The 25,736-nt window shown below is 29.5% G+C and overlaps 2 protein-coding genes and 1 long non-coding RNA gene across 3 annotated transcripts in view; 2 read left to right on the top strand and 1 right to left on the bottom strand.

Annotated features, from left to right (window-relative positions):
- Positions 1–2,482, top strand: part of LOC100197081 (dentin sialophosphoprotein) — a 41,931-nt gene extending 39,449 nt beyond the window's left edge. The window contains exon 5 of the mRNA XM_065810151.1: positions 1,554–2,482. Coding sequence (XP_065666223.1) covers positions 1,554–1,817 — 264 coding nt within the window. The 3' untranslated portion in view covers positions 1,818–2,482. The remainder of the gene's footprint in view (positions 1–1,553) is intronic.
- LOC101238417 (coiled-coil domain-containing protein 12) lies at positions 1,991–25,072 on the bottom strand. Its single transcript, XM_065810152.1, has 7 exons — positions 24,947–25,072; positions 23,896–23,921; positions 23,457–23,548; positions 22,645–22,706; positions 8,100–8,134; positions 7,956–8,032; positions 1,991–2,291 (listed from the first exon to the last, which is right to left on the bottom strand). Exons 1-7 carry the CDS (start codon positions 24,965–24,967, stop codon positions 2,233–2,235), a joined length of 372 nt encoding a protein of 123 aa, XP_065666224.1. The 5' UTR covers positions 24,968–25,072; the 3' UTR covers positions 1,991–2,232.
- LOC136087414 (uncharacterized) lies at positions 17,432–18,137 on the top strand. Its single transcript, XR_010641778.1, has 2 exons — positions 17,432–17,841; positions 18,061–18,137. It is a non-coding gene; the product is annotated as an uncharacterized LOC136087414 (long non-coding RNA).
- Positions 25,073–25,736: the final 664 nt, after the last annotated feature.

Here is a 25,736-nt window from a genome sequence, read left to right as displayed (position 1 = left end):
TTGTTCAAAAGTATGTCAACCTGGGTCTCAAAAAAAGCGTATTTCCATAGAGATTTTATAAAACATAAAAATTTTTCCTTAAATTTTTTTGGCAAAAAAATTATTTGAAAAAACGCTGAAGACTCTTAAAAAAATGTTAACAAAACGTTTTTCAGCAATAATACAAAAAATACTTATTTTTATTACAAACGAATAACATCTTTAAAATCTCTATGAAGATACGCTTCTTTTGAGACCCAGGTTGACATACTTTTGAACAACTTTTTTTTCGACAATATTAGGGACTTTACCCCTAATACTAAAGATTTGAACCCAAATATCTTTACAACTTGACGTGATGGTAAAAAATGAGTTGCATATTTGAAATCAAAATAAGAAATGCTACATAAAAAACAAATTTTTTCTTGGCACCATAAAAAAATTTTGTTTTTGTTGACCTGAGTAATATTTCAATTGATTCTTTTACTTCAAACATGATAAATACATTTAAAAAAATGTTATTTTTGCTTTTTTTTTTTACCCCATAAATTTTGGGCAAAAACAAGTAGTTTTAGGCCAAAAACATGCTAAAATCTTGGCAAAGTTATCTTAAAAAGTATAATCAACTAAGTTCAAATTTTTTACAGTTTTATTCCATTTATGTAGATAAACGTCCTGAGATAAAAATTTTTGTATTTTAAAGCATCGCAAGATTTTTCAATGCGCCTAATTAAAAAACAAATTTCTGATATTATGGACCAAATATTTGTTGTTTTTTTTTAATCTTAATTCTTAATTTTTCTTATCTCAGGACGTAAAGCTCATTATAATGAATCTCTGTACAAAATTTGAAGTCCGTTGGACAACTATAGCTCCTGCAATCTTTTCCAAAAAGTTAGAAGTATAAAACAGAGAAAAATGCATATAAAGTTTAAAATATTTAATATACAAACTTATAAAATCAGGTTAAAACCCCCCTTTTTTATATGCTGTTTCTCTTCGTCATTGTATTTATCATCGAACCATTTACTAGTTGGTCTAAGATTTTTTCTTTGTTTTTAATATTTTTATTTCTCACCTTAACTAGCCGTTGCTAGGGGAATCAAAATTACCCTAGTAAAATAAATCTCTATTATCAGTTCTAATTTTTTTTTCACCCTTATAAGAAGATCTATATAATTTTGACTCTGCAACAGTTACTGTTTAAAATAATGCGAAGTTTGAAAAATCGATTTTTTCTAACTTTTTTAACAGTTTACAACCTTTAAAAACGAACTATAGACTTACAAAAAGGGGTTCCATGATTCTTAAACGACCTAGTTTGATATTTAAAAGTAAAAAAATAAATTTCGAAACCTTCATTTTTTGGAGGTTCTGCTAACGACTGGACCATCTACGTGTAGTTATAAAACTCGACAATTTTAAGTTTAAGAAAAATGATGGAATGAAAACAAATTAACTAATCAGTTAAACACCTAAACAATTTATTGTCTAATTTTTAAAACTTATTAGTTTAACAATTAACATTAAATAATAAATTATATTTATAAATAATTCTAAATTTAATTTTTAAGGATGATGATGGAAATGAGGATGATGAATATGACGACGATGAATTACCTTACGAAGACAAACGTAAAAGAACTCTGTTAAACAAACAAATGTTATCCACTAAGAATAAAACAATCTCTGGAATTCATAACTTTATTTTATCACCTAAAATCTTATCTCACGATAAATCAAATGAATTTTTAGAAGATGAAAGTAAAAAATCCATTATACTCGGCGGAAAAATAAATACACAAATGAACCAAACTCGCAAGAGCGCGAAAAATTAGTCGCAATATTTGGAAACGATAAACAAACATCGTCAAGAAACATTTTGTCCCATTTCTCAAAGCATTTAATTTAAACACAAATTTCATAAATTCAACTCAATAATTCAAGTTAGCAAAGAATTTTTTTACTTCAAATTGACGATATAAAAAAGGTTGAAGGGGCATGCAACAACTTTATAATCCTGAAAGATGTATTCTATTTTATTAACGAATAATATTAAAAATCTCGATCATTGTCATTGAAGCTTATTAAAATTTTCCAATGAACGGTGGCACTAAAAGTGGCATCAGAGAAACTCTCCATCATTTAGATTTGATTGGATTTTACATCAGGTGATCAATTTATTTTAGTCAGCATCCGTCAGATGAGCTTTCTCTGATCCAAATCGATTTGGCGATAAATTTTGTAAAACTTCTAATCCGTAGCCATGTTAACTACCTTTGACAAATCATCCTCAGCTTTTAATCTTTCGCCTATAAAAATAAAAAAAATGCCGAAGTTTTGAAATTTAAACATTTGCGACGTCAACACTAGTGACGTCATATGAACTTCGTAAACAATTTTTTGTATTAACTTGTTATATTAACGGCCACATTCTTAAAAAAGTTAGACAAAAAAAAAATCTTATGTTAATATTTAGAAATAAAACTTTATCTGAATATAAGAAGGAATTTTTTATAAGTTAAATATATTGAATACAAATATCAAAGCGTCTACAACTCAAACTTGACGTTTGCGTTGTAGATGCTTCGAGCATTTGCAACTTGCAATTGCTGTATTAAAGAGTTATGGTTTCACGAAAAAAAAACTAATGAAGTTTTTCCATAACATTTTCTTTTCTCTCTCTTTTTTTTTTTTGCATATTTCTCTAAGGCAACAATCACAAAACTCTGAAAAAAAAATCTGATATGGAATCTCTGTTCTGAAGAAATTTTAAGATGAAAAATAATAACTATAATAATTTAACTTAATATTTAATTTATCTTAAATATGGCTATAGATAGATCCAAATCGTCCTAAAATTTCCTGATGTCTTTATGTGGCGTTTTGGCGTAAACGATACTACCGTATCGTTTACGCCAAAACATAAATTAGAAAAAAGTGACAAAAATAACTTTTAAGACATTGGTTTAATAAAGTTTAGGAATGCACAGATTTGTACCAATGAAATGTCATAAAACAGACGCGTAAAAGTTCTAATTTTAAATAAATTTTAGCGTTGCACATATAAATGTTTGCAGCTGTCCGAATAGACATTTTTGAAATCAATGTTTTATTAATGTATATTAAAAGTTGTTAAAAAAAGATTATAAATAGGAGGTATGCATACAGAGTATTATTAGGAGATACAAAAACTTTTTTTTATCACTGCAACAAATTTTATTTCTAAATTTCTGATTGGGACCATGGATAAATACTTTGACGAATATGATCATTACAACTACGAAAGAAAATACAACGAGCGTCGTACACGAAAAGGGCGAACAAAACGAGAGGCAGAGGCAAATAAAAACAAAGAAAATCCATCTGGACACGAACGAAAAGTTATCGAAAAGTTTAAAAATACTGAAAAAACAAAAAGATTTATTAAAATTAAAAAAAATAATAAAAAAAATAGTTTAAACAAAAAGAAGAAATAAGAAACGAGGTGTAGAAATCAACTTAAAAAAATTTCACAAGCCAGTAAAATGATCATCAAATTTTTTTTTTATTACAGCCGGCGTATACTTCTCTCACCGTCAATCTTCAACGGAGCGTTTTTCCAAAAATTCAGCGAAAGCTTTTTTAAGTGAAAAGAAGTTTAAAATATATTTAAAATTATATACTTAAGAAAATTTTATTTGAAAAAAAAATAAATTAAAGTTTTAACTAATGCTCGATTAAACTTAACATAGATGTGAATACGGTCGCAAATAAAAACTTTTTACTTAATTTTCTACTTAATTTTTTTTGATGTTAACTTTTTACAAATATATGTTTTTGAAAAAAATAAGAAACGTTTTTTATTGGCTCATACATCAAAATTTTATGAAGAAAAAACATATTTCATTGATCTTGTGCATAAATTCGAATTAAAAGAAACCGAATTTTCACGAACAGTGGCGTTTAAAGAGGTAAATTGAGAATCATTCCATCAGATTATCATCTTCCACTCTTCGTTCCATCATTTTTTTTCACTCTTTGTTCCATCATTCCTCATCACTCTTCATTCCATCGTTTCTCTTCACTTTTTATTTCATCATTTCTCTTCACTCTTCATTCTATCATTCTTCTTCACTCTTCATTCCATCATTTCTCTTCACTTTTCATTCCGTCATTTCTCTTTACTTTTCATTCGATCATTCTTCACTCTTCATTCCATCATTTTTCTTTACTCTTCATTCCATCATTTCTCTTCACTCTTCATTCCATCATTTGTTTTCACTATTCATTCCAACATTAATGTTCACTCTTCATTTCATCATTTCTCTTTATTCTTTATTCATCAAAAATAATTTTCACATACGGTTGACATAACTCCACATAAACCTCAAATCTCATAACTCCGCATAAACCTTAAATGTCTCATAATTCCGCTTAAACTTCAAATGTCAAAATGAGAAACAAGAACTTTAATATCTAGAACCGTATTAAAAAATATTTTAGACCGAATTGTACACTCAACTAACCTGAGTGCTTAAGCCCCTTTGAAAAATTTAGAAACTATTTTACTCCTAAATTATATTTTACTTTATAGTAAGAAATTAAATAAAAAAGCCAATCAGGTAATTTAATGAAAAAAACGGTTTAAGATAAAATGCTTTTAATAACGTTAAACACATTTACTTTAAAAAATATTGATATATTGAAAAATATGTTTTTATAAAATAACTTTGACGAATGCAGAAGTTAAACAAAAACTTTTAATTAAAACTTTAACTTTTGTGTTCTTAGCAACTTAATGTTTGAGATGTAAACAAATTTTCTAATAAAAATGTGATAAATTTGATTATACAACCATAATTGATTTAAAAAATATGTAAAATTATTTAATTATTTGGTATAAAAAAAAAAGTAAAATTATTTATTATATTATCAAATAGTTCTCATATAATTATCAATAACCATATATCCATATAAACTACAAGATCATAGATCCATAAAAACTGCAAGGGCAGTTTTGAAAAAATGACAACTTAAAAAGTTACGATGATTCTAAAACCTTTCTCATCAACTTTATTAATTTTTATGTTAATTTTTATGTTAATGCTAATTCTAAACAAGCTCACTGTTGTAAAAAAATGAAATATTGCTTGATGTCATGACCCAGAAAAATCCTTTGGGCATATGATTGTACTGTCATTGGTGGTTATGGGATATAAGTCCCTAAATCTGGTTACACTGTCCGCAGAAGAAAATCTATTCTCAAATTTGCATAAAATTGCATTAAAAAAACTGCAATATATTTAACTCTAGAGCAATAAAACTTAATTTTTAATAACTATTACTTTCATCCACTTCATAAATTTTGATAGATTGAGTTAACTAAGTTGTTTAAGGAAGAAAATTAAAAAAATTGGAGTTTTTTTTAATTTAAAAAAGAATTTACGAGTTATTTGTACCAAAAAAATAAAAAAAAATCGAAATTGCTTTTCTATAAACTATTGTGATAAAATTCTCACAAAAAGCATTAGTTATTCGCTCCCATTTTTTTCATAGATTTAGTATCTGAATTAACAAAGTATATGCCAAATCGAGAAAAACCTACGAGGAGAATAGGAAGACTGTTTGTTTCTTGTGTCTTGGCAAGGCTAGTCACTTTTAACCAGCTTCATGACAGAAAAAATGCAACAAATTCTGAAGCTGCCAATTGACTTTAATGATCCAAAAGTCCCAACTGGCGATTGTGAGCGTCAAACCCAACTACAGCTTGTTTATTACTGTTTGACTTCTCCAATATCAAAGTCTGCCCGGTTACAAGAAATTCAGTTTGTGATTGTTTAATTTGCTCAGTTGGCAAAGCAAAGAACAATTTTCCACATCCAGTCTTGGCAACCCAGAAACCTAGAGCAAACCAGAACTAAGTTGAAAGAAGATGTTATCAATGCTTTTCAATACTTGGCAAGGATCTCCCACACAGTTGCTCAAAGTCTACTTTGCAAAAGAATTTAGCAGAAGTTGTGTCAAAGGACTGTGTTGCATATAAAAGAGTTGCAGCATCAGCCATTGCCAACAAGGAAGCTTCACCCCATGGAACAGTTTGTCTGAGTAAACCAGAGGGAACAGGAGGCCACTCTATTGCAGTCCTTCTAGGTAACGATGTATTTGATATTTAAAGTTTTCATATTTTAAGTCTATGTAATGCATAATAATATAAAATCTCTTATAATTATTTCAAAGTTTCATCTTCAAGAGCAAGAAGACTTTTCAATAAAGAACCAGAACTGACAGCAAAAGATCTTGTTTATGTGCAACACAACACAGGGCTGTCCAACTCTGGTGTAAAAAAGCTGGTGTCAACACTAAATCAAGTTGTTTCAAGTCAGATTGTAAAAAATAACTTCTTCTCCAAGTTTGATCAGTTGAGTAAAAAACTTGAAAGTCATTTTATCAAAACTTGGATCAAAGTTGCAACTGACAAGGGCACAAACCTGTCATTCACTGTAAAGGCTTGAAAGTTCTTTGTCAGCAAGTTCTTGAAACTAGAAACCTCTCTGATGACTACATTATGAAGCTGGGAGTGGATGGTGGTGGTGGTTTTCTAAAAGTAAGCTTTTGAATCATGGAAAAAGTATAAGCTATACAATCTCCGCCATCAAAACGACTTCTTACCAATTCTCTAGCCAAAGATTCTGGTGCTAAGTGTCAGTTAAAAAAAGTCTCAAAAAATACTTTTGCTATGTTTTTGGGAATAAAAATTCTAAAAACCAACTTTGTTAGTTACTTTTGTATTTGATGAAATTTTATGCAAAATTTAAAAATAGATTTTCTTCCACAGACGGTGTAACCAGATTTAGGGACTTATAACCTAGTAACCACCAATAATAGTATACTCATACCCCCAAAGGATTTTTCTGGGTCATGACATCAAGCAATAATTCATGTTTTTAAAACAGTTGTCTGCTTGCAACTAACATTTACCCAGTAAAGGTTCTAAGTAAGATATTTGCATGCTGTCGTTTTTTTTAGAGGCTTTTTTTATAATGTGCAAGGGTATTTTTAGAAGTGCATAAATACTCAAAACACAACTTGCACAATTTTCTGATAGTGCCTCATCATTTCCAATTCCAATACAACTCTTTTAGCTATTTACTTTAATTGCAAAATCATTAAATTTAATTGTTTATTGCAAAACCATTATTGCCATTAAAAATGAATTTTTTATTGAAAATATAGTTTTTACTCTAATCTTTTTTTTATTATCATTTGAGCAATTTTTCCTTTTTTTTATAATCCTTTGACAAAAATATTAATTCTGTATGAAGTAGAAGTTATTTAAAATTTATGAGTAGGCTTTGGAAACCTTATTTTTCTTATTTAAGGCGCAAGAACACATTACATTGAAGTTTTATTGTTTGTTTTTTAACGGTTTTTTATATTACTTGAATAGCGAGGATATATAACCCCTAGAAATATTGTAATTTAATATAAAGAAATTTATAAGGATAAGTTTACATACTATATAAGATGTTTTAACTAAATTATGAGTAGGAGATAACTGGACATTTATACTTGAAGCTCAAAAAAATAAAAGCTGAGATATTCAGTTTATATTTTTTTCAAAAATATTTTTTGATGAAAAAAAGAAAAAAGACAACTGAATTTTTAGAACATTTTCTTAAGTTTGTTTATTTAAGAGGATCCATAATATTATAAATAAATAAATAAAAAGGCATTGGAAAAACCTGCCCAAACCACACAAATCTGGATCCATAGACATAGACACCTGTTTAAACCATTACAAACATTGTCGTTAAACTTTAAAAATAAAAAAAATTTATAACTTTATTGACTTGAGTTGTTTAGTATCTGTGTGAATAGAGAGGTAATGATAAATACAAGCCTTCTTAGGACTGCACACATCTTTTGAGAAGGCTTGTAATCTTGTAATTAAGAAAGCACTTATGCACAAATAATAGCAAAATTAAACAACTCACGAATCAGCTCTACAATAGCCTTTTGAGTACGTTTTTCAAGCTTATCCATTCTATTTGCAACATCTCGTTTTAAATCCCTAAAAAAAAAGCAATTGATTAATACACAGACACGCACACAAATATTTAATCAGTAACAAATCTTACCAGTCTGGTTTTCTTGGTGCTAATGTTGTAAGATCCTAAAAAAAATTAACAAAACTTCAACAAAAAAAATACAGTGAACAAAAAGGTTTACAATGTTTATAAACTTTTGAGAAAAAATGCATAGTAAACAAAAAAAGTTAGCAACGCAACCTAGTAAAGCTTTAAAAAGAAAAAAAAAATTAAACAAGCTTAATTTTCAGTTGTTAAAAAAATTTTTAATTTTAATACTTATTAATTACTCTAATTACTATAGTTGTTATTACCTGTTAATTTTTTTATTATTAATTGATACAAATTGTTGTCAACTTTTAAATTTTGATAAGTTTTATAATTAAATTATTACATATTGAAAACATAATCTAAAGATTGATGAAGCATAAATAAAAAAATTATGTTTTCCATCTGTTTTGATATAATATATATACAAATATATTAAATATGCAAAATAATTATTAAAAATTAAATATATATAAAAAAAAATCTTGAAAAATTAGGAATCCTAATTTATTTCTTGATGACTAGCAACTTTTAGTTTCTAACATGCGATAATGGTGTTCTGGTAGAGTGCTCATCTCATAAGCCAAAAAGCTCCAAGTTTGATCCCCACCACGTCCCTGGTAGTACCCCGCTCTACTCGCTTCTCTGCACAGCGGCCTTGTTCGTCAAGGTTTGTATTTTGGAGATGTAGAGTTGAGAGAGAGTTGTAGCCACAACTAAAATAGCCTCCTTGACTATAGCAGACCTCATGGCCTTGGGGAGGTGAATTGAAATTTAAAAAAAAACAACTGATAAACAAACATAGATTTACAGGGATCTACACAATAAATTATGTGCATCAATACACATGGTGTAATACACAGTAAGTTATGTGCATCAATACACATGGTGTAATACACAGTTATGCGTAACACAGAAATAACATCAATACTTAAAAGAACTTGTAAAATTTTCCAGTAATTAACTAATAACAACTTATAATAACAAAGACAACAATTTCGATGTAAGAATTGCTAGCTGCATAAGCTAGCAACTAATTAATGACAACTCATAACAATAAGGACAGGACTAGCTAGTAACAGCTCATAACAAAAAAGACAGACCATGAGGATTGCTAACTAAATTGCTAACAGTAATAAACAATTTAATAATAAACTTATTTCTTACTGGGATGCAAATTTTAAAATTTCTCTCCCATTAGGACACATATTTTGAAAGTTTTTTCTTAAATATTGATTGTTTAAGCTGTACTTATGCTAGTTTTTAATTATTGTATTTCAGAAATTTAAAAAATTTGATTATCATTTATTTCATATTTGCATAATATTTATGCTAAGTCAGTTTATAAGTCAGTTTTATAAGTAAAGTTTATTAAAAAGTTCTTAGCAACTACATTAAAACAAGTAAAAATGCATTAGGTAACACAAAAAAAGTTTAAAAATAATTTTACAGTTAAAGAAAGAAACACACTTGCAGTAAATTTGAAAACATAAAAACAAGTACAAATTTAATTTTTTTAACACTCACACAACATGGCATTATAAAGGATTTATTTAATGAACTCTCACGCTGCTACCATTAAAACTCTCTTGTCAATCTGAAACGCCTAGCAAACTAGCCAAAAAGGGTAGTAAATTAACCCAAAGGATAGTAAACCAAGGGTTCATGCTTAAATTATGTGTAAGAAGTAGTTTTTGTGCAGTATTTAAATTTTCGTATCATTTATGTATTAGAGAATAATACATAAATCCAAAAAACAAATGAAAAGAAAGTATAAAAATTTGTGAAATTATGACATTTTAACAAATAGATAAAGGCCATGCAAGCAAATACCTGGAGCCATAGTAAATATACTGTTTATTTAGTTAGTATACAAAAAATAAAAAATAAGAAAAATAAGTTTGTCAATAGCATAACAAAAACGTAAAAAATGACTCCAACCAATCTATATAATAAATGGAAAAGTGCTTTATCCATTTATTATATAGATTGGTTGGAGTCGTTACATTTTTAAAATATTAAAGAAAAAAAGTAACAGTACTGCATATAAAAGTAACAAAGAAAAAGTACAAAGTAAAAAAAAAATCTTGGAATAAAAGTTAACAGATATTGTTGTTCATTTTAAAAACAGGTTTATAACTGTTATTCTAGTGTGGTTTAGTATGAACACTTGCCCTGCTACATTTACTGGCTGCACTTGCTGGCAAAGTAGTGTTCAGTCCAAAAAAACATTATTCGAAAATGGAGAACCATAAAATTTATCAAGTGATGAATTGGTGCTACAAATGTTGAAATAACGTTATCAGCAGCAATAATAGTATCATCTGACTATCTAAAGTGAAAGAAATCATCTTCGATTTCAGACACGAACGCTTTATCTGTTGAACTTACATTTGCACTTTCACTGTTTTTAGCCAGCTACTGCTATTTGCTAATGCTATTAGTTCTGCATTTATGATGTACTAATTAAACCTGCTATCTATGATAGCATCCATGCTATCATAGATAGCATTGGTTTGCAGCACTGGATTGAGCTGTTGCAAAAAAGTTACTAAACTTACTTTTTCAAAGTCATTATAGTTGGCAGCTGGTATGCCATTTAGAACTTTGTCTACAACAGAGCAAAAAGCTATATTACTAAGATTTCTACCACTTGAGCAAGAGGCTTTATTAAAGAGACATACTCTGCAGTAAATGCTACTTTAGCTCGCCGAAACTGACAAATTAAGTCACTAACTCCATTCACCACATTTATTCTTTTATCAGATATCAGCCTGTTCATACATTTCACAGGCATATACATTGAACTCCACCTTGTCTGATTAGGAACTACAAACTGCAGTCCAAATGATTCATTAATAACTTCTGCAGAGGTATTACTTTTGACTGCTTGGCCCACAACCCAAACATATTGCAAATGATGATGCTAACTATAATGCAGCCTTCTTTTTGAAGGCTTTATCATAGTTAGCAGTTGCAACATCATTGGTAGCTATTAAACTCAGTGAGTGGCATGCTCACTACTGACAAGGGGGCAAATAATATCCAAGATCTTATTTTAAATTAGATTTAGTAACAATGTCATCAAGGCATACATACTTTATTTCTTGCTTTTTATTAACAGTTTAAGGTTCTTTATATACATGGGCGGAATCAGGGTTATTAACTCTTGTAAATATAGGTAAATACTTTACAAATGTTTGATCCAATATCAGCTGTAGTCTTTGATTTTATCTTGAATACTATATTCTGAGCAGATCTGTTTTAGGACAGCTGCTAACATATCGTACAAGAGATCTTTTCAAGCGCTGACATGCCAGTACTGTTGATGCTCTCTTCAAAGTTGACTCTTTAGTCCAGGGTAATGTGACACAAATGTACAACCAATGATGAGCTGACCTAGAGTTTTGGTTGCAACAAAATGCTGTTTGTAACAGACTGGTAACTTTTTAAGGCATGACTTGGTATTGCTCACCAAATCATATCATGCCTGTTTTTTGAGAGATTAGTATTCAGTTTTAAAGAAATTTAAGTTGTAAACAACTTAACACTAGCCATACAATAATATACACCTTAAATAGATAGACCTTGCAAAAAATACCATTAAATGACAAAATTTGACCAACTTCTATACATACCTCAACATGTTTCCCAAGATTTGATATAGAGTTAGTATATACTAAGGTTTTGGCGCGCAAAACAATCAAACAAATTTACAAAGTTGGTCAGTAACTTTAATACATTTAAACATTGCATTTAAATGTAGCCAATTAGATGCAGACATGAACCTAGATGGAGATTCAGATTTATCATCTTCAACATCATTTATCTTCTACTGACATCAACAAATAACAAAGCTGCATTTTGTCATAAACTTTTTTAAACAGCTTTCTAAAAAGTTCAATTCACAAACAGTGTTGGGTGTTTAGTTTGCATAATTTGTGTGGTCAATATGAAGCATTGCATCTTGTTGTATGGTTGAAGTCTAACATCAAGCAGTACTCTTTGGGTTTTGTGATTTTGTGCATATTTACAATATATTCAAACCAAGTTCAAGTACATTTGCACTTTTTTTTCCGAAAGTAATTCTTTTCAATTTTTTTTTCTGAAAATAACTCTTTCTTGGTTCAAAATAAAAAAAAAAGCCTGAAAAGTAACAAAAGTAAAAGTATTGCAAAAAGTATTGTAATCAAGTAAACATACTTTGTTACACCCCAACCTTGAAGAAATAGGGACATACATGAAGATAGGGAGATGCATATGATATAAAGACACATCAGCAAACAATCAAGCACAACAAAACCTTATAGAGAAATTTTTCATCAGAGAAACAAACAATTAAAAAAAAGAAGTTTGATAACATATTAATAGCCCTCGGAATTAGGATTAACATTTGGCAATGCTGACCCAACTGCTGATCTAGAAATGTTTGAGGTCAGCAAAAAATTGCTGATCTCTTCTCTATGTTTTATGGTAAAACCTTTGTGTCAAAATTTTATTGCCGACCACTAATAGATAAAGGTTGGCAAAGTGTTGCCAACCTCATTTTTTGCTAATTCCAAGGGCTGATAATATACATGTATATAAAGATTAAAAGTATTAATTTAATGCAAAATAACTTTGGTATCTTTCTTTGCAAATAACTTTAGTATCTTTGGAATTAAAATAACTTAAGTATCTGTCATTTTGTATTTGTCAAAACAAAAATTCTGAAAAGAGTTTCGAAAAGAGATTATTGTAATGTTGCAAAGGTAGCCCACCTAGACAACAGCTTTATCCCAGGACCAATATTATTTTATAAAAAAAGCAAATAACAATACTGCAGAACAAAGTAATGATAAAAAATTGAAGTTCATTTTTTATTGCTATCTTAATGTTATTGTGTCAATATTCACAAAATTCATTTGTGATCATCTTTTTATTAAAATGTTTGCACAGTTTTATACAAAACCTTTATTCTTTCAATCAAATAACTTTAGAAAAATACCACCTTAAAAATTTTATTTTAAAATATATTTTACAGTTAAGACATTTCTCATCAGTCATTTCATTAAATGAAACATCATTTCAACACCCTTTTTTATGCTCTTACACAGTTTGGACATTTCTTATTTCATTTCCCCAATATGTATATATATATATATATATATATATATATACACACACACACACACACACACACACACACACACACACACACACACACACACACACACACACACACACACACACACACACACATTTATGTATATACATAATGTAAGTAATAATGTAATATAATATTAATGACGTCACTTCCCGTCTTCTGAATATTACAGTTATTAGTAACGCTATTTATATATAATCTATTATACATACGGTTATTAGTTACGTTATTTATATACGATAGATGTTTGAAGTTCTTGTATAGCTATTTTCTTATATTTGATAAAAGCCAAAATATACATGAAAGACTTTTTTATCATGGTTTACAACAATATTATTATTGTTTTACTATTTTATTATGGTTTACAACAATTTTATCAAATATAAGGTAAATTTTATTATATATAAATATAAATCAGTATGGATGCAAAAATATTCAAAAAAGTACTGTGTGACGAACCAAACAAAGAAGACTATATATACTGGAAAAAAATGCTATCAATTTATCTAGATAAAGCCACAATCCCAGAGGACTGTAAACTTCAAGTCTTATTCGTTCTATGTGAAGTGAAGGCTTTTACGATAATTCGGGATGTTACATCTTATGACAATGCAACATAAATTCTTGATAAGAAGTATCAAAAACGATCGACAGCGATCATGATGCACCATAAACTTCGCTCTTTTAAACAAAAAGAAGGGGAATCGATTGAAAGCTTTATGAGTAACTTAAAACAATTTTCCAGAAAATGTCCAACAGAACCTCTAACAGCAGATCAACATAGTAACCTACTAATATGTGATGCTTTTATAGCTGGTATTCGCTCACCTTCTATTCGTCAACGACTGCTTGAAGCTACAGATGACAATCTAAAGTCACTTTATAAAACAGCTCTTACGATGGAATTGGCCACCGAAGATTTGACAACAACCATAACAGCTACTACCATGCTACCAACTTTTGCAGCAAGCCATAATCTTACCAAATCTCTCTGTTTTTGGTGCAGTAAATAATATTAATGGATCCACATCCAAAAACCAAATGCCCTCCATGAAACTCTACATGTACACATTGTCATAAAAAAGGCCACTGGCCAACTGTCTGTCTTTCTAAGAAAGAAAACAAAACAACAACAAAACAGCAGTTGTTAAAGAATATAGCGAAAAGGATGATAACACAATAATATCTACGGTCATAGCAGCAATTGACTCACCTGATAGACTAATTAACGTCACCATAAACAAAAATCTAACATATGCACTGTTAGATACTGGGTCCGACAAAACTTTTATTACATCATAACTTCTTCGACAATGGAAATTTTCATACGATACTCACTATACCTCAAAGGTATCACTGGCAGACAACTTGACATTAAAAGTTAAAGGTATCTTCCATGGTTCATTATTATTGGCTAGCAAAAAACTAAAAGTACAATTCCTCGTAGTGGACAACTTGGTGGCACCAGTAGTTATCGGAATGGACGTGTTAACATGTCATTCCTCAATTACCATCAACTTTTAAGGAAACAAAGAGCCTTTAAAATTCTGTTTAGCAACAAAAAGTATGAAATGTTCAACATACGCCTTAATGCCTGGAATGGACGTGTTAACATGTCATTCCTCAATTACCATCAACTTTTAAGGAAACAAAGAGCCTTTAAAATTCTGTTTAGCAACAAAAAGTATGAAATGTTCAACATACGCCTTAATGCCTGGAATCGATATTAACAAAATAAAACCAGTAGCTACAACCTCACGACGTATTCCCAAAAAAATCTCCGTCATAACAGATGAAATAAACTGCTTAACAAAAAAAGATATAATTCAAGTAAGCTGCAGCCCTTGGCGAGCTCAATGTTTTGTAGTATCAACAGGATATAAAAATCGCCCCGTGATCGATTATTCAAATACAATTAATTTACACACTCCGCTCGATTCATATCCTACACCACGAATTGATGACTTAATGCTTAAAATAGCAGTCCATAGAGATTTTAGCATAATTGATCTCAAATTGGCGTATCATCAAGTGAGAATAGGACCTGAAGATTACAAACTAACCGCATTTGAAGCTAACGGCAAATTATATGACTTCAAACGCTTACCCTTTGGATGAACAAACGCGGTACCAATCTTTCAAAGAGTAATGGATGAATTCATTCAGGATAATAAACTTGAAAACACATATGCTTATCTCGACGATATAACTATCGGTGGAAAAGATGCCCAAGAGCATGATAAAAATCTTAGTCGCTTTCTACACGCAGCTAAAATCGCCAACATTGAGATAAACGAAGAAAAGAGTAACTTTAAAAGAACTCATATCGAGTTCTAAGGCTATATTAATGAAAATGGAACTATAAAGCCAGACCCAAAAAGATACGAAGCAATGATAAATATGCCTGAGCCAAGATCGTTAAAAGAGCTAAACCGAATGATATGTTTATTTATATGTTTAGGAACACTATTAAAACTTGGCAGGCCCATTGCCTTCTTTTCAAGAACATTAACTAATGCCGAAAGGAAGCATGCAATAGTTGAAAAAGAAGCAGCTGCCATAGTGGAGTGCTGTAGAAGATTGAGGCATCTGATTAACTCAGTACCATATATTAATATAATATCCGACCAAAGACCCATTTCCCTTATTTTCAATAAACAGAGTGCAACAAAAATCAAAAATGAAAAATTAACACGATGGCGTTTAGAATTAGCTGATATTAATTATACAATCTCTTACAGGCCGGGGAACCAAAATATTGTAGCAGATGCCCTTTCAAGATGTTGCTAGACTGTAAATAACACTAAAGTGTTTTACAGTATCCATTCCCATGTACAACTTGCAATGAACTCAAACCATGTTTTTACAAACCACCCACAGGTCGTCTCATTCAGGCAACAAGGCCTTGGGAACGCTTATCGATGGACTTTGTTGGACCTTTACAATCCATTACAGCAAACAAATACATCCTCGTGGTAGTTGACGAGTACTCACGCTACCCATTTGCATTCCCCTGTCAAGACATATCAGCTGACACTGTTATATGACACCTTCTCAGCCTCTTTTCATTATTTGGTGCACCATCATCTATTCATACAGATCGTGGAACTCAGTTCGAAAGCTTAAAAATCAAAGTTTTTCTAGAAAAGAACGGAGTAATTAATACTAGAACCACTCCTTACCATCCCCAAGGCAATGGTCAGTGTGAACGAATAAATGGAACGATACTAAAAGCTGTTAGTCTAGCTCTGAAAACCTAAAGTCTAGGAAAAGAGAAATGGAAAATAGTATTGCAAATGGCTTTGTCCTCCATAAGAGGACTTCTGTGTACCGTCACTAACAAAACACCCCATCAGACGATGATGAACTTTCAACGCTCATCAATAATAGGCACTGTTTTACCTAAATTCTTAACAGAACAGGATTCCACAATCCTTTACAGAAGTCAGGTGGGTAATTCCATGTAAAAGTGGGACAAAAAATTAAAATTTTTCAGTCACCCTCTCAGATTTCTTTCAAATTTGAACCAGTGGTACCTATCAATATAACAAAAAAAAAAGTAAAGTTTGAGCTCCCAAATCCAAATGGTTCAAAAGTTATGACATTTTAAAATTCAGCCTAAATCGTTCTATTTTTTTCCACTTCCGCCATTATGAACTTTGTAGTAGTTCTTCTAATTGAATAATTTAAGATCTAGTGGAAAAATGTGGCTAAAAATTGGTACCTAACCATTTTTGAGGGTGCTGAATTCAAAAATGTAGATAAAATAGTAAAATTTAAATTTTTTGATAGTTATTTCTTTTATTTTAAAATGGCCAGTCAAATTTTTTGTTCTGTAAGCATGGGTTGCGCTTTCATTAATTCCCGAAGTTGCCCAAGTCTCATGGATTCGATTTTTTTTTCAAATGAAGTAGGTGATCCTAGGTTATCTTTATAAAAAAGATGGTTTTGGTTTCTTAAAGCATAATAAAGATAAGTCATTTTGAAATTTAGAAAAAAAAATTCTTTATTCGGCCGCTATTCTCTATTATAGATTTTATAACGGGGTAACATTTTCACAAATTGACTCTCATGGGTTCAATTGTGGTGTGAAAAAACAGTTTATTAAGGTTGATTTTGATATAAACATAAAATTTTGTGAAGTCAATTATCATAAAAAATATAGTTTTGCAACGCCTGCTGTGATGTGTAAAAATAGGTTTGGGATGTCAGTTGTGTGTCTAAATATGGTTTTGAAACAACAGTTAATAATAACAAATTTCAATAAAAAAAAATTATTTTAATTTTAGATTAAATAATTATTAAATCTTGTTTGGTAATTCAGTTTCTTAGTCATGGCAAACAGTCAAAAGTGCTCTATTGGAATAAACCTAGAAAGTAAATGTCATCTCACAACATACACATCGTTGGTTGGGATCGAACCTTTTGAAGATATTCTTGAATATGAAAGAGAAATATTAATGTGGAGGACTGGGCTCTCAATAATAAATATCAAACCAATAACTTGCCTCCATCATAAACATGTTTATTTGAAGCGTTATACAACTAAATTAACACGGTGCTGCAATCCATTTAATATTCATAACAAAACTATAAAAGGTATTTATAGTAATCATGAATTAATAGTAAAACTTTTAGTTTTGTAGAAATGTTTTGAAATACAATAATGAAATTCTTGGCAGCAAAATTCTATTTTAGCTATATTTAACCTTTTAGCCGACTTCTGAAAGTGCACAATTAAATGCCATACAACTTTAAACCTTTGAAGGTTTTATTAAAATTTGTATACATATTAAAAGAGCTCATCTTTTTTTTTAGGTAGTCTTCGTGAAATCAACTTGGATACAGCAAAGTACCTATGCAGTAAAGGCAAATTCGTAGTTCCAGGTGAAAAACTTTGTCCACAACGCAGGCATAAATTGGCAACAAGTGAGGAATCAGAAGAGAACAAGTTGGAGATGAAATTAACTGAAGATAATATGGAAAAAGAAATTATACTGGAATCAACAAGATCATTGCTCAACAGTACTTTATGCGAACTTGAAGTGTCTCCTTTAAAAGTTCATTTACCCAAAACCTCTAACAAGCCTTCACTTGGAAAGAGAACGCAAGTTGAAGAAGCAGTTATTAAGAAGCTTGCAACTGCTCTGGATATAACCGAATCCGAACTTGTTGCACCAAAAAATGAAGCTCTAAAGGAAATTCAAACCAAAGCTGGTGATCTAGACTTCTTTATAGAATGCATGAAAAAAAAACTTAAGGTTTCTAACAGGAGACAGCAACTTCAAATTTTGACATTAACCCCAAAATCTTGATCTATCAGAAAAGCAGCAAATGAGTTTTCAGTTTCTAAACACAAAATTCAAAATGCAAAGTTTTTACGCGACCAAAAAGGCATCATAGCATACCCTGATGTGGTTGAGCGGCATTGAATCAGTAAAGATGTTATAGAACTTGTAAAGCTTTTTTACTGTGACGATGAGTACTCAAGGCAAATACCAGGTAAAAAAGACTGTGTAAGTGTTTGGGGAAAAAAATACATGTCAAAAAAATTGATTTTGTGTAACTTAAAGGAGCTCTATGTGGCATATAAGACAAAGTACCCAGGCCATAAAATTGGATTTTCTAAATTTTGCAGTCTTCCACCTAAATGGTGCATCCTTGCTGGTCCAAAAGGTACACACTCTGTTTGTGTGTGTACAATACACCAAAATGTTAAATTAATGTTGAGTGTATAGCACTCAAGCCTTAAAACATCTTACCATGAAATTATTGAAAAGATTGTCTGCAGCAGAAAATCTAAAGTTTGCATGATTCACCGATGCAATAGTTGTCCTGGCATACAAGCTGCCTAAAATTATTTCCAGCAGTATCTCGCACAAAATGATGATCTAAAAGAGCAATATGACAGTGATGAAAATGAACAGTCAGTGGATTTCAAACAGTGGACAACGACAGATAGAACTGAACTATTAACAATAAAACTTACATTAAATGAATTCATAGAGCTTCTGTGTGAAAAACTTGATAATATTACTTCTCATTCATTTATAGCAAAATCACAATCTAGCTATCTAAAGCATCTCAAAGAAACAATTAGTATTGATGAGGCTATCGTACTGGCAGATTTTGCAGAGAATTACACGTTTGTAGTACAAGACGAGATTCAGAGTTACCATTGGAGCAAGAGTCAATGTTCCCTTCATCCAGTTGTCATCTACTACAATAAAGTGAAATTGGAAATATCTTCTTTTTGTGTAATTTCAGATGATTTAAATCATGATGTTGGATTTATCAATGAGGTTATGCATAAAACCATTAATCATATTAAAACCCATCTTTGTCCCACAATTAAAAAAATTTGTTATTTTTCTGATGGCTGTGCAGGGCAGTATAAAAACTGCAAACATTTTTACAATTTATGTCACCACGTTCAAGATTTTTCTGTTAGTTGCATCTGGAATTTCTTTGCAACAAGCCATGGTAAATCTCCATGTGATGGAATAGGTGGCACTGTTAAAAGGTTTGTTGCAGAGTCCAACCACAGGTCATATACTGTCTTCTCAAGCAATGTTTGAATACTGTCAAAAGTCAATCAGTGGGATTACGTTTGTGTATGTCTCTGCTGAAGAAATGGAGCTAGTAAGAAACAAACTTACTGATAGACTTTTAATAGCAACCACTATTCCTGGGACAAGATGTTTCCACCAATTTATACCATCTTCTCATTCAATTATAAAAATGAAAAGGATATCCGATGATGATGATTTTGCTCTAACATTTGACTTCCTCAAAAAACAAAAAGTTGAAATTATTAAAATTGACAATGTTTTGATGTCACAATACCTATTTTGCAAATACGACAATTTTTACTGGCTCAGTATGGTTTCTGAAGTTGATAAAGAGAATGATGATTTTATGGTTAAATTTATGCATCCACATTATCCAAGTCGGTCGTACTACTGGCCAAAGCGGGATGATAATTGCTGGGTGCCAAGAATGAATGTTATTTGTCTTGTTAAAACACCTTCAACAACTACTGGGCGTCAGTACCAAATCTCAAAAGATTATGAAACTTTATTTGAACAAGTTTTATCTTTTCAGTGAAAGTTATTTAATTTTTACTTTCATTATTTAAATGATATAAACTTCAATTTTAGTATTTGGTTCCTTTTCATTTTTATTTTAGAGCTTTTTTCAATTAAGCAGGTTTTTAATATTTTTCAAAAAAGTTTGCATTTTAGTTTCTTATTTTTTAACACAACATTTGAGCATGTAACCTAAAATTTGAGCATGGAACCAATATTTTGAAATAATATCTAATTATTAGAATAATAATAATAAAAAAATTGTTTAATGTGTTGTATAGTAAATTATATTTCTATGTATACTTTTGAAAAAATAGATAAATATGCAAGTTATGCAAAGCAATATAATTTTATATATACTTTCACCTTAACTTTAATAAAACCTCTTATTTCACAATGAGAGTAAGGCAACTCCAGAAATAAATGAAATGCAAATTTTGATTAAAAGAAAAAAAATGGACTGTTGACATTAAAATTCAAAAATTATTTTAAAATATTAGGAATTGAGTTAATTTCTCTTCATCTTTGTATTTAACACCTTTAAAAATGGTCAGATACCAATTTGCAGTCATATTTCTCTACTAGAACTTAAATTATTCAGAAAATAAGTATCACTATAAAATCTATAATAGAGAATAGATGTCAAATAAAGAAATTTTTTGTCTAAATTTCAAAATGAAATATCTTTTCTACGCTTTAAGAAACCAAAACCATCTTTTTTATAAAGATAGCCTAGGATCACCTACTTCATTTGAAAAAAAAATTCGAATCCATGAGACTTATCCATAACCCATGGTAACAGAACAAAAAATTTGACTGGTCATTTTAAAATAAAAAAATAACTATCAAAAAATTTAAATTTCACTATTTTATCTACATTTTTGAATTCAGCACCCTCAAAAATGGTCAGGTACCAATTTTTAGCCACATTCTTCCACTAGATCTTAAATTATTTAATTAAAAGTACAACTACAAAATCCATAATGGTGGACTTCCTAAAAAAAAGAACGTTTTATGCTAAATTTCAAAACATCATAACTTTTGAACCGTTTGGATTTGGGAGCTCAAATTTTGCATTTCTTCATGTTTCCTTAATAGGTACCACTGGTAAAAATTTAAAGAAAATCCAAGGGGTGACTGAAATGACTGTCTCACTTTTACATGGAATTACCCAGGTACGAATGAAAGGAGATCCACTCATTGACAGAGTTCAACTGCTAGAAACAATATCGCCCCACTACGCTCGAATAAAATTTCAAAATGGAAAAATTGATACTGTTTCAACTAAAGACCTAGTTTCACTAGAAGACCTAAATCCCCCAACAGAATCACTCCACCACAATCTGGTGATTTGAACATTGAATAGATGATTATTAGCAACAATATCAGCAATTCAATAAACAGAAACCAAGAAGAACTAAAAGAAACCAATGAAGTAAATTCAAGCCAATTAGTTGAGAATTCAATTATAGATAGTATCCCTTGTAATCAGTCAACTACAACAGCGGTACCTAGTCAGCCTATAGAGAAAGTTACTATTCCCGAGAATCTTACTAACATACCCTCAAGAACAGGACGCATTATAAAGAGGTCAAAGTATCTCGACGACTACTTTCCTGCCTAGTATAATATCAGAGGTTAAGTCTATACTCTCCGCCCTAAAACCTTCCTAACGCGGAGAAGACTGTTATAATTTAAGTAATAATGTAATATAATATTAATGACGTCACTTCCCGTCTTCTGAATATTACAGTTATTAGTAACACTATTTATATATAATCTATTATACATACGGTTATTAGTTATGCTATTTATATACGATAGATATTTGCAGTTCTTGTATAGCCTTTTTCTTATATTTGATAAAAGCCAAAATATACATGAAAGACTTTTTTATTATGGTTTACAACAATATTATTATTATGGTTTTACTATTTTATTATGGTTTACAACAATACACACACACACACACACACACATATATATATATATATATATATATATATATAAATATACATATATATATATATATATACATATATATATATGTATGTATATATATACATTCATATGTATATACATATATGTATATATATACATACATATATATACATATATATATTTATATATACATATATATATATATATATATATACATATATGTATATATATATAAATATATATATATATATATATATATATATATATATATATATATATATATATATATATATATATATATATATATATATATATATATATATATATATAAACCATATTATATTGAAAAATAATTTACTTAAAATGTACTCACAACATCTTCCACAGCTGTTTGTAGTTTACCTTTTTCAAGATGTTCACTAATATTTTCAAGTACTATATAATAAATTAAAAAAAAAAACAAATCAATAACTAAATGTACTAATTTAGAAGAAATTTAACTCTGATAATTATCCCAAAATATCTAATATGGATAAATATCCTAATCATATTCCAAACCCTCAGTCAGTGCACTAAAGCCCTCGGTAGCAGGCTATTCGAGTGTGACATCAGGGATGTTATCTAATCTCACATTTATACTTATATCTATATGTATGTATGTATGTATGTATGTATGTATGTATGTATGTATGTATGTATGTATGTATGTATGTATGTATCAGGGATGCGGAGTCTTAAAAAGGACTCCGGATTTGAAAGTCACAAAAATATTACTTTATCCTAGTTTTTGGTATCCAGGAGCTCTAAAAATATAAATAAATTTATGGACTACTAATAGGAAAAAAAATTAAGACTTTTAGGTTAGAGGAACAATCGTTTTTTGAGCCTTAGGTATAATGGCGGCAAGGACTCCGGGACTCCAGGACTCCGGGCTCAAAAACAATAAGTTTCAAGTCATTAAATCTTATGAATTTTTTTATTATAGCAGATAATAAGTCAACAAACATGTTTAGAGCTTCTGGACACTAGAGACTTGGAAAAAGTAGAGATATAAAGCCGGAGTCCTTTTTGGACTCCGCATCCCTGGTATGTATATATATAAATATATATATATATATATATATATATATATATATATATATATATATATAAATATATATATATATATCAATCTTAAAAAAAAACCTTTGGCTGGTTTTGCTTTTTCAATCTTTTTTTCTTTCAAAAGAGGATCCTGAGGTGTGTAATTTCTAAACTTGATAACCTTTTTTGGAGGACTAAAAAAAAAAAAAAATATACACCTTTCAAATATATGAATCACGCAGTGTAAAAAAAATAAAATAATAAAAGGTTCAAAAATATTGATAATTACAATAACAAAAAAAAAAAAATCACCGTCATCTTTATCATCATCATCATCATCATCATCATCATCATCATCATCATCATCATCATCATCATCATCATCATCATCATCATCATCATCATCATCATCATCATCATCATCATCATCATCATCATCATCATCATCATCATCATCATCATCATCATCATCATCATCATTAACATCATCATCATCATCATCATCATTAACATCATCATCATCACATTAAAAATATCTTACCCAGAAGATGGGTCATTTTCATCATCCTGCAATATTAATATATTCAATATTAATGTTTAAACATCGATAAACTAAAATATGATTAAAATTTAACACCTCAAACTACACATTCTATGATTATTGCATTATAATTCTATTTTTATTATCATTTGTAAAGCATAGTCATTAAAAATTGACTCAACTTGAAGAGCTTCATATTAACAAAAAAATATACAAAATATTGATAAAAGTTTTCTATAAGAAGAATCTGCTGACAATTTGGTGGGTTGTGATCTTTAGTAATGATTTTAACACGGTTTCCTCAGTACCAATTTATTGTTGGTTTAGTATAGTAAGCATTTGCTAAATCAGGGCAACACTTTACTAGGACATGAGATTGTATAAAACACAGTAGATACTTTTACAGATACTTTTCTAGGCACCTTATTTTGTAGAGTTGGGTATATATCGTATCATAGTCTTTGAGGTTAGAAATGGCTTGGATTTTCTTCCACAGCTACAAAATTGTTTGCAACCGACTTTTTTTCTTAAATCCCTATTTTCTTTCAGATCCTAACTTGAAATTGATGGATTCCTTTTAATGTTTAAGAACCCGAGAAATAATTGACTGACTTTGGCTATTTTAGAACTATTTTAAGATGATGATCTCATATTTTCTAAGTAAATGCACGACATTAATGCATAGTTGATTTGTTTTTTGACAACATATTTGAAAATAATCTTTCTAGAAAACTTTTGTTTGTCATTTTTATAAAATAGATGAGTACAGAGCTTTGTTTATGTTTACAAAGTTTACTTTTTTGTATTATTTTTTTATTTACAGCTGTCAAAGTTGAGTCTATGGCTTTAATTATTTTAATGGCTAAGCTTTAATTATTAATAGTTTATAAAAAATAGAATACACCTATTGAATATCTTCTTTTACTAATTAATTATTATTATCATAGTTCTTGCTACATATTTTATAATAAATGCATACTTTCGATTTATACTAAAATTATTTGGGCACACAATATAAAAAAACTGTGTGCCTAAAAAAAAAAAAACTCACAGCTTTGTGCATTGACTTCATCACCAGTGAAATGTCAAAACTTATTAATAGTTTTACTTTATTCAAAACAAAAGGAAATTTCAGCTTTTGTAATAATTGTTATTATAATGAAATATTCTAAAAACAATTATATGTATGTATGTATATATGTATGTATGTATGTATGTATGTATGTATGTATGTATGTATGTATGTATGTATGTATGTATGTATGTATGTATGTATGTATATATATATATATATATTACATTACCTGCACACATTTTACAATATATTAAACAAAAGGCTTATATTCACATTTAATAAGATAAATATGATGTTAATTTTTGTTACCTGCCAGGTTATTTCTATTTTTAGTAAAGTTTAATATAAATTTAATCAATTGCAATTAAGACTATCAGCAAGCATCTGTCATGGTCAATCCTTTGCATTTTGGACAATTTGAAGTTATTTTTATTTCTTAGTGTGATTAATTTTTTAATGTAATTTAGTTTGATTCAAAGCTTAAGTGTTTCCATTAACTTGCGAAAACAACAAAAATGAGTGAAATCAGATGTCTTTTACAGTATACAAATTATTCTCAGTAAAAATTGCTCAAATTGTGAAGGTTTCTCATTAAACCTCAATGCGAGAAAGAAAAAAAAAGGACTCTGGAGAGTTTTGCCTAAGGAGACTACCTCACTATAAAACAACACCAATGGCACACAGTATCATCTGCCTGAAAAATTGAAGAAAAAAATTTCACTCAACCTCAGTAATGATCTGGTCTGTCATTTGTGGGCAAGGAACA

The sequence above is a fragment of the Hydra vulgaris genome, chromosome 11, assembly GCF_038396675.1.
Source record: "Hydra vulgaris chromosome 11, alternate assembly HydraT2T_AEP".
Taxonomy (NCBI): Eukaryota; Metazoa; Cnidaria; class Hydrozoa; order Anthoathecata; family Hydridae; genus Hydra; species Hydra vulgaris.
This window is presented reverse-complemented; position numbering and strand designations above follow the sequence as displayed.